Source organism: Zonotrichia albicollis, chromosome Z (assembly GCF_047830755.1).
Source record: "Zonotrichia albicollis isolate bZonAlb1 chromosome Z, bZonAlb1.hap1, whole genome shotgun sequence".
Taxonomy (NCBI): domain Eukaryota; kingdom Metazoa; phylum Chordata; class Aves; order Passeriformes; family Passerellidae; genus Zonotrichia; species Zonotrichia albicollis.
The window spans coordinates 71054291-71064840 of NC_133860.1; the positions used below are offsets into that span (position 1 = coordinate 71054291).

Here is a 10550-nt window from a genome sequence, read left to right on the forward strand (position 1 = left end):
GTCCCCTTCTCAGCAGCAGATTTGGGAAAAGTGCAAAGGCTGCTTGGATCCAGCCCCTCTTGGCCACTTCCATGCTCCACGTTTTCAGCTTTTCTGCTAGACACTGGCATCAAGGTATCGCTGGGGCTGCCAAGATCCAGAAAGAGACCAGAGCATGGCCCAGAGCCTTGTTGCTTTCCTCCTCCTGTCTTCTCCTGGCCAATGAAAACACCCCGGAGCTGGCATGCAACCATCTACTCAGAAGCCCGGGGCGTGTCCCTTCTCTGATCTGTTTCCCGGATTTCCCCTCTCTATGGCAGCCTTTAGGGAGGAGCCCTTTGGAACTCCCATCCAGCCCCGCCCAGACCCCCCCGCCCTTTACAATGCAGGGCTGCTGAGGATTCTCCTCTCCAAACTCTGCTCTGAGCGGCTGGAAGTGAAGCCCAGCCTGAAGCTAATTAGTCCATGGAGCGGGCAGGTCCCTTCCAGGGGCCAGGGTCTCCCAGATCCCCTGCAAGGCTGTCAACTGCGTCTTTGGGCCGCTCTGTCCGCTGACCACAGGCAGCCTGTGCTGACAATGGGCACAAGGGGATGGCTCCTGTGCTGGGAATCGTGGAATGCTGCCTCTTGTCTGATGCCAAGAGACATTCTTGGGCCCTCTCAGCATGCCAGCTTAAATGTCAAACATCAGAAGGCACTGGCCAGGGCTCCCCGGCTTGCCTGAAGCAGCACTATGTCATGGCAGGCACAGAGCTGCCAGCATCTTCAGCCACGAGCAACAAGGGCTGCTCCAAAAGGGGAAGCCTGGCCCTGCCCCAAAGGCAGTGCCAAGCTCAGCTGCCTCTTACTGGCTCTGCAAGTTCAGGCTGTGGAGGGACAGCAGCTTGAGGCTTGGTGTTCCTTTGCTCCTCTTCATCTTCTTCCTCGATGACAGAGGCAGCCAGAGGAGCTGCTGACCCTGCTGTTGAGCCCTGCAGACAGACAGAAGTGAGAGAGAAGGGCAAAAGCCAATTCCTTAGGAGCTGCTTTCTACTGAGCTGGGAAAGGACCCAGAAGTAGGGGAAATCATAGACTTTGATACACGCGGGAGTCTGAGTCACAAAAACGCATGGAAGATGGTTGAATGAGGTGCTCCTCCATCTTGCTGTGCATTTGAGCTTCCCTGCTGGCTACAAGCAGCAAGACGCCTTGGAGCCGTCCCATCTGCCTTTCATCTCCTGAAAGGCTCTTGGCTGGAAAATCAGCAATCGAGTGCTGATTTGCTCCCTTTGCTACTGCTGATGCCACCGGGCAGTTGGCCTTTCTTTCAGCCTCCCACACTGGCACTCCCCACTCAAGTGCAAGCGGCCAAGCTGGCAGAATTGCTGCTTAATTGTCACACGCCAGCAACATCACAGCTTCCTTTGCCACTCACCAAAGGACAGGCTTGTCTCCATCCGCGTGTCAGGTGACCTGCAGCGAGCAAGGGAAAAGGAACCAGAGGCCCTTAGAAAAGTGCTTGTGCTGGCGACTCTCCCAGCACAAGGCAGTCCACACACAGAGCATTTCCCTTTGCCAACGTGCCTCCAGGAGCAACAGCTCTTTCCCACAGCTAGCAAGAGAGCAACAAGGACGCTATAGTAGGCTCTGGCTACATTTGGGCCTCTTTTGCCAAGAGAGAAATAGAAAGACGGTGGTGGAAATGCCCGCTGCTCTTCAAAAGTTTGCGCTTCTGTTGTGCCCAACAGCTCAAGCAGCATTTTCCTCTTCTCTTTCCTGCATCTTAGATATCAATTCTTTTAAATGGCATGCCCTAATTCCCATCCGTTGGCTGAAGATGATAGCCCAGCAAAGCTTCCACCAAGGGCCCCATTCGCTGTGGCAGCTCCCTGCTGAAGCAGCCCGGGAACAGCTGCTGCGCTCAGCAGCAAACCCTCCCTGCATTGGAGTTTCTGCTGCATTGCCAAGGGAATGGCAGTCTGGGCACACCATCAAAGGGTCAAGTCCCGCAGCCAAGGCCTCTAAGGGGCAGAATTTGGAGCGAAAGGCGCTTTCCTTCACTCCTGCAGAGAACCACTGTGTTGGCAGAAGTACTTCTGCGGATCTCTCCTAGAGTCTGCAATTTGCATCTTGTCTTGCTTGAAGCAGCAAGCTGAGGAAATGACAGACTCCGCTGCCACGCAGTCTCCCGGGGAGGGAAGGCAACCGCTGCAGGTTGCACTGCAAATGCTCTGCACCCGGCACTCAGTACAGATGCCCCCTTTTTAGCTGATGCCGCTGGCAGGACATTGAGCAAAGCGGTGGCATCTTCATGGCCATTTTGTTCCCAAAGAAACTGGGTCACTGGTGCAGCATAAAGAGCAGAGCGAAGCAGAAGCCGGGTGATGCCAGTCCCAGGAGAAACCTTTACTTACGAGTCAGCTGGGTCAGGTAGTAGCCAGAATAGACGACGGAAAAGACGGTGCAAACCGCGGCACAGACTTGCCCCATCATTTTGGCAGCGCTGTGTGGGTTTGCACGCTGAATGCCACCCAAGGGAAAAGCAAGATTCCTCTCGGGGTGCAGGCCGTCTGCTGAGAACTCCTTGGGCACGAGGATCCTCCTGCAGGGAGCGAGCGGAAGAGCTGCTCTGGACGACCAGGCCTCGCGCGCACCGGGACAACGCTGTGCTGGCAGCACTGTGACGTGGCACCACTGCCTTGAGCTCACAATAGCAGCTGCTCTGCGGCTCTCTTGTGCTCAGCAAGCCAACCCTCTGTCCAGCTGATGCGAAAGAAAAGCCTGGGATGCTCTCCTCACTCATAAAGCAGCAGAAAATGTCCGGCCAGCCCATAAGGCAGTGCTCAAGGCTGCCTGGGGAAGGCACGGGAACTCAGAAAATGCACCAAGCCAAGTGGCACCCAAGGAACCCAAGCAAACATGACTTTTGGTCTCAAAAGCTTTGACTGAAAGCAAGTCTGCTTCTTCTAGGTGGCATCCTAGCTGGTTCTGAAAAGCATCCTAACTTCTTCAATGACATTTAGGGGGCAAAAGAAGCAAAGAGAACAAATTTCCAGGACTATTATAGGCTGCAGTTGCTTCTTGAGCATGCAGGTGCATGCTGACCTATGGAGGGGCTTGAAAGCTGGCCTGCAAGCAAAGCTGAGTTAATAGAAGATATAATGATGATTTCCAAGGGTATCCATAGCAAGGAAGAAGACAAGGCTGCCAGCATGGAAACCCATTAGAAAAGATACAGGAGAATTTTTGTAAGCTAGACTAGGTGCCTAAGTAGATGTGTATACCTGCCTTATTAAATTTCTGTAAAACTTTTGCTCATTCTGTTGACGTTAATTTCTTTGCACCAATGGATATAATAAGTTATTGTGATGTAGTGAATGAATTGAGATCACGCTTTGTTAAGACTATATAAGCCGGAGAACACACAGAATAAAATAAAAGCTTTTTCTTCTTGGACCTTGATCACGTGTGTATGCCACGTCCGGCCTAACGGTGACAGTTGCCCCATCTCTGGGTCAAGAACAAAGTATTCTCTGGCAGGTACCTTTTCAACAAACTGAGAAAGAAATTAGCACTTGGACATGCAGATTTCAGAAGGGAAGAAGGAAAAGGGTTGACAAGAATAAGCCTAAGTTTTAAATGCCTGAATCCCTCAAAAATCATGTGTTTTGGGATATTGTACCGTATGTTACACAGAGTTAAAACAAACCACAACTCATTAGTATCTGGACTTCATTGCCCACGATGCTTGGAAATGTTGCTTGAAGGCACTTTGTGCCAAAGATCCAGATCACTGTAGATGTAGATCAAAATCCTACCAAAAAATAATATTCCGTGTCAAAACCAGCAATAGTGACGACTTTTGTCCTTGGCAGTAGCTTCCAGGAGCTGCTGGCAATCAGCGAGCCTAGACACAAAGATGTGTATTCAATGCAGGGAGAGAAGCATCATGCTTAGCTCTAACTGCGACCTTTGCTAGCAGATCTTTTTAGCAGTTAAGAAATAACATTTGTTCTGCTCTTAGCCAGAGCCAGGATGGGAATCAAAGTCTAGATCACAGAAGAAGAACATATGAGCCTCAGCTTTTCCAGAAGAGGAAAAACACAAAGTACAGTAAATTTGCGTCGCGTTGACAGGGTTTTTCACAGATCTATAGACAAGTGATGAAGCTTAAAAGCTGAGAGCAAAGGAAAATCAACAGATCTGCTGAAACTGAGTGAAGAGGAAGGAGACTTGCAATGAACTGAAAAGCTGCACAGAAAGCTTCTCTACTTTTTACAGTTGCTTCAAGTCTTACTTGGGAAAATCTAGCAGTACTTCCAACTTATGTTTATTAATTCTAGAATAAAGGCAATCAAAACTGTGTAGTGGTGCTCACGTTAAGTAAAGCGTAGGAAGCCATTAGAGTAAGAAAAAATTGTGTTTAGAAGGCTGAGGCAGCCTTAGGGGTAGGAGGAATGGGGAAGCGTGGAAACCAGGCCTGTGGGCAATATTCAAGGAGCATCCATTCCCTGAGCAGTCCCTCCCTGTGGGCATCCCAGCAGATGGAGTTGAAATGGAGCCACAGCTTGGTGGTAAAAGGGCCGGGGTGGTGAGCAGGGGCTCCTCCATCAAGTTGGTCACTGACAGGTGTGGTGTGTTGTGTCTGTGTGTGTGTCCAACACCTGGCAACTGCAGGCTGGCCCAGATGTGAGGAAAGGCCAAGGAGGCAGCAGAGTGGGAATGGGGCTCTGCAGGGGGCTCTGGTCGTTCCACACACCCGTGGGGATGAGGCTGGCCCAGAGGGTGCCTGGAGGTCTGGGGTGAAAAGGGGGGAAAGGAGAAGCAGGGAGGAAGGGCCAGAAGCCGCTGTGAGAATGCCATTCCATCGCACAGGCGACATAGTGAGAGGAGGGTGGGACCAAAAGGCTGATTCCTGCCGATCACCCTGACATCTTCAAGAGGTCCAGCAAGGACAGCACATCAGCCTCCAAGTGTTGCCCTGAATGTGAGCTCATTCCCTGCTGTTCATGACTCAGAAGTCTCTCAGCTTCCCACGGGCATTGCACACTTAAGGTAAGCAAAGCTGCCTACCTCTGAAAGGGACTGTCCCCTTAGCTACAGCATGGCAAGGAAGAGAGTCTTACAACACTCTGGATCGTTTAGACTTTTATTGTCACTCGGGATGAAACAAAGTATCCCCTCTCTACTTCTCAATCTTCATCGTTCTGTCCCGCAGGTGGCCTGTTCAGGCCAACAGCTTGCAGTGCCTGCAGGGTCCAGCTCTGCTGCAGCCCAGCTTTTCCTCTCACAGCTTAGTTCTTATTATGACAATTCTTTCATTTCAACTTAAAAGATACCTCAGATCTTCCCTAAATTAACAACACTCTCTTCTAAGCTAAACAATCCTCTATTACCTAAGCTATCTACATTCTAAAGTTCTTAAAAGTTAATCCCTATATTTCCTAATTTTTTGAAAACTTACATCTTTTTCAGAAACAAAAACAACAGAGCTTTAAATTGAACCTAACAGACACCTAACCTAACCTAACCTAACCTAACCTAACCTAACCTAACCTAACCTAACCAAACCTAACCTAACTTAACCTAACATACCCTAACCTACCCTAACACCTAAACGGAGCAAATTATAGAACCATTACATTTCCTATGTACAGCACAGCTCCTCTTCAAACTCAGGGGATGGCTGAAACTCTGCCTAAAGATGACCCATCCCGTTTCCCTCCTCTCTGCTGGCGGGGCACAAGGACCTCCTCAGGCGCAGGCTTCTCCTCTCTTGTCTTCCTGCACTTGCTTGGCTGAGATGATGAGAGCAGCCAGGCTGGAGGCAGGATCGCCCGAGGTGACAAACGGATGCTGCCCGGAGGAAAAAGAACAAAGATAGGAAGCCTTATTTTCAGGATGACATCCTCACGGGCTCAAGCAGGATTCCTTGGCTACCAGGAAGACACAGAAAGAGCACTGAGGGCAGCAGGTCCCCCTGCGCCTTCCTGTCCTGGCAGCTGTCTCAGCCACGTGGCCCACACTCCTCCTCATCCCTCCCTGCAGGTGTCCTCAGCAGACAGGGCTTTTTGCCCCTTTGCTTTTTCTTACCTGCAGGAGTTCCTTGGCAGACCAGCGCCTGTCCTCGTCTGCCTGCAGGCAGCAGCGGAGGAAGTCACGCAGGAGAGCCGAGTGGTGCCTGGGGTTCTGCAGTTTTGGGGGCCCGTTGCTTTCAATCAGTTCAAAAACCTACAGCACATGGATGCAAGAGGACACTCCACCTGCTCCTTTGCTAGCCACACACAGCTCTCTCCACACACAGCCCTCTCGCTAAGCTGCGCCTTACCCTGAGACGGGCTTCCCACTGGTAAGGAGCTTCCCCTTCCACCATTTCCAGCCCCATGATCCCCAGAGACCAGATGTCCACTTTGGGGCCGTAGGCTTCTCCTCTCACCACCTCCGGCGCCATCCAGCTGGGAGTGCCGACGCTGGAGCTGCGCTTGCTGTGCCCAGGGCTGAGCTGAGCACAGAGGCCAAAGTCACCTGAGGACAAGAACAAAGCCTGTCAAAGCCAGCTACCACTGGCAAAGCAGCCAAAAGGACTGCCCACGCCAGCCTGACACGGCCATGCTGAATCTAGCTGAAAAGGCAGCTGAGCTCTCCTTCCACGTGGCTGCAGCCAGGCAAATAAGGCATCGGCCACTTGAAAGGCACCCTGACGATTCACGCACTGGCCAAGCGGCGCTTCTGGCCAAGTGGCAGCCACCAAAATGCCACCCCACACATATGCTGGAAATGCTGCAGCCCAGCAGGGATACCCACCCAACTTGACAGATCCATCCATGCCCACAAGAACGTTGCCGCTTTTGATGTCTCTGTGGATGACTTGGCGGGAATGAAGGAAATGCAGTCCTTGCAGGCACTGGAAGAGAAAAGGAGGGAGGGAAAGTCAATGTGACGTGCAGGATCTGATTTCATCCCACCAGCAAGGAAAGAGCTCAGCGGGATTGACAGCTTTCTCAGGGAATTGTGAGCTAGGGCGCAGCATCACGGTGCTGGCACAAAGAAGAGCTTGCTGCTTCAACTCTCTTGGTAGTTTTTTCTAGATTTCCAAGCGAAGGCATCTCGGCCTCCAAAAGTTCCATTGGCCTTCGGTAGGAAGCGCGTCACCTTTGGCTGGGAGGCGGCACAGCAAAGATTTTTGGGGACGCCTAGTGGCAGCAGAGGAGGAAGCAGCACCTTGGAGCTGTTCCAGAATGCGTCGCCATCCGGGCTGCAATGCTATCCTTTGAAGCTGAGGACAGCTCTATGCCCTTCGCTTGAAATTCTGCCACCTGCATCCTGCCTTCCAGTGGCAAGCAATGTAGGGCACAAAGACAGGCTCCAGGCAAACATTCCCAGGCAAAAGTGAGAAGAGGAAGCAAGTGAAACCAAGCCAGGGAGTGAGCACCAGCGCCAGAGCACAGACAGCATGGAAGAGTGCGAGAACAGAGCCTAAGGCGTGCATTGAGATTGGCAGGCACTTGACTTCCCATGCTCTTTCTTCTGCTGTGTGGCGTGACTGCAGCAGCAGCAGCGAAGGAAAGCTGAGAACAAGAAATCTCGGCTCTCCTTAACCTCCAGGAGACAAGCAGCATCCTGGGCAGGCCTGGGGAAGCAGCAGCGGGATCCCTCACCTCCCGACAGACAGCGCCTATCTGTCCTTCCTCCAGGTACACTGCCCTGAGCACATCAAACAAGGTGCCGCCGTCCATGAACTCCATGGCCAACCAGAGCTCCGCATCCACCAGGTAGCTGGAAGAAGAAAACCACCGCATGGAGAGACAGCAATAGGCACAGCCTCAGTCACCCAGGGCCTGAGCCAGCATTTTGCAACTGCTCTCCGAGCTACGTGTGCCACAAGAGATCATTGAACACCAGCTCCACCTCCTGCCACGCTCTGGAGACCAGCAGAGAAATCTTCACCAGCTCCGTTCTCTGCCAGTGACCAAAGGGCATTGTCTCTTCTGGCTTGCACAAGCTAAAGCTACATTGACACCAGAATATGCCAACCTGTCTAAGTAGGTAACAATATTGGGATTCCTGTTGTCCCTCATGGCCAGGATTTCGTTGGCAGCCAGCTCCTCGGACATCTCCTCCTTGAGTGACATGATCTTGATTGCCACCTGAAAGACATTGGCCACCGTTCCCTTGAGAAGACGCAGCCTGCTGGAGATCACAAGGAGCACGCAGCCAGTGCTGCTGCAATGAGGCAGCGGGCTGGGCCAAAGTGCCTTGTCAAGAGACAGCAGAGCTTAGCAGAAGCAGCAAAAGCCATCCCAAAAGCATTCTACACCCTGAGCCTAGACTGTACTTCAGAGGAACAGCCTCTGAAGCAGACATGGAGCAGCCACCCAAACCTCCAGGCAGAGCTCACAGCAGCGGGGAAAGCGCTCCAGAGGTGCAAAATGGCATGGAGCTGCTAGCACTTTACCTGTTGTCCGCTGCTGGTGTCAAGGGCTTTATAAACAGCTCCAAACCCCCTAGAAAGCAAACAGCAGCAGAAAGAGCCCTTTATCCCTTGGCAGTGAAAGCAAGCCCAGGCCGCACATCTGCCCAGGCTGCCTGGACCCCTTCCTTAGGAAATGCCTGGCTGCGACGTCTCTCCGGCCAACAGCACGTCAGCCCGTGAGCCCTCTGCCTTGCGGGGCAGGCTGTCCAATGGAACACTAAGGTGCAGCATGAAGACCAAGGGCCACTGGAAATCTCCAAGGCACATGCCCAGCCAGGTCATTTCCGAACCTAAGGAGAACGCTCTCCTTGTGCCAGTGCATGCATGTGTGTGGCAAAAATGTGAGAACAATTGAGGACACAACACCATCTTTGAGAATCTGACATTTCTTGGATGGCAAGGTGCTCTTTCAGGCCAGAAAGCTGCAGGGGCAGAAGGTTTCCCAGCTCCTGCTCCTCATTGCTTCAAGCAAAACACTGCCAGCAACAACTTGTTGTTGATGAGGCGTTGGGATTGCTGTGACCGAACAGTCCTGGCAGGTGACAGGAGGTAAAGCCAGAGTCTGACCACGCTTGGAGCTTGCCTAACTTCATGCTTGATATTGCACTGGCCAAAGACCTGGCTCACACTTTTGTAAAATCAGCTGATGTCACGCTTACCCTCGTCCGAGTTCTTCAAGTCCCGTGTATTTGCTCATTGGCTGGCCCAGACTCACAAGGCTCCCTGAAAGACAAAAGCAGTGCAGGGCGCTCACTCGCACACAGAGACGCCACTGCCCAGACCGTCCCAGAGGCAGCCCCACTGCCCGCAGCTGTGGGCCCTTTGCGGTCCCTTGGCTTCCAGCTGCTGAGAGCAACAAGTGGGAGGGCCATCTTCTCCACCTTTCATCAGGTGGCCTTTCCAAGAAGGCCTTTATTTCTTTCAAGCACAGAAACGCATGCCATAAGCAAAAATGGCGAACCCTTAAGAAAGGGCCCCTAAGAGGTAAGCAAGGGCCTTTGCAGCCTCTGCACTCACACCCACCATCACTGGCAGGGCCAGCGCGGGTCCCAAAGTGTCTGAGCCAGAGGGGGAGTAAGAAGGAGAGCCATAAAAGAGCTGGGGCCAGAGAGCTCCCTGGGGCCTAGTCACTTGCTAGGTGCCAGCCTTCTGCTCAAGCAGAAACAAGCTCCGCTTTTCTCTTTGGCACAGAAGGCAGCCCAGGCAGAGCCAAGGCAGGCCCAGCCGCTCTCACAGGCAGCAGGGACTCCCTGAGCGCTGCCGCGCTGCCTCAGAGCACAACAACAGCTTCTGCACAGAGGCCTAAGTGCCTCTGAGACCGAGGGCCAACCTCTGGCGCAGCCTACACCCACACACGCACACAACACGCTGCTCTGGCAGACAAGAAATGCAGCGGACGTACTCAGTGTCTTCAGGCCCTGCTCCTCCCTCATCTCGGGCGGCTGGGCTGCGCTGCTGCAGGAAGTGCCGGCAGCGGGGGGCGAGCTGGCTGCTGCAGGCCATGCTGGTCCAGCGGCACCAGGTTCAATGGCAGAGCCGGTCTGGAGCTGGGACAAGAAAGGGTTGCCCGTCACAAGGGTGGCTGGCACAGATGCCCCGCAGAGCGCACGGCAAAAGCAAGGCCTTCGGAAGATGCTGTCAGCCATGTCCCCTTCTCAGCAGCAGATTTGGGAAAAGTGCAAAGGCTGCTTGGATCCAGCCCCTCTTGGCCACTTCCATGCTCCACGTTTTCAGCTTTTCTGCTAGACACTGGCATCAAGGTATCGCTGGGGCTGCCAAGATCCAGAAAGAGACCAGAGCATGGCCCAGAGCCTTGTTGCTTTCCTCCTCCTGTCTTCTCCTGGCCAATGAAAACACCCCGGAGCTGGCATGCAACCATCTACTCAGAAGCCCGGGGCGTGTCCCTTCTCTGATCTGTTTCCCGGATTTCCCCTCTCTATGGCAGCCTTTAGGGAGGAGCCCTTTGGAACTCCCATCCAGCCCCGCCCAGACCCCCCCGCCCTTTACAATGCAGGGCTGCTGAGGATTCTCCTCTCCAAACTCTGCTCTGAGCGGCTGGAAGTGAAGCCCAGCCTGAAGCTAATTAGTCCATGGAGCGGGCAGGTCCCTTCCAGGGGCC

At 53.2% G+C, this 10550-nt stretch overlaps 1 protein-coding gene across 1 annotated transcript; it reads right to left on the reverse strand.

Moving 5' to 3' along the window:
• Window positions 1–5712: 5712 nt before the first annotated feature.
• On the reverse strand, window positions 5713–10077 carry LOC141727266 (serine/threonine-protein kinase PAK 3-like). Its single transcript, XM_074533626.1, has 9 exons — window positions 9834–10077; window positions 9091–9154; window positions 8414–8462; window positions 7993–8105; window positions 7617–7734; window positions 6763–6862; window positions 6287–6483; window positions 6034–6189; window positions 5713–5814 (listed from the first exon to the last, which is right to left on the reverse strand). The coding sequence occupies exons 1-9, from the start codon at window positions 10075–10077 to the stop codon at window positions 5713–5715; spliced, it is 1143 nt and encodes a 380-aa protein (XP_074389727.1).
• Between the last annotated feature and the right edge of the window lie 473 nt (window positions 10078–10550).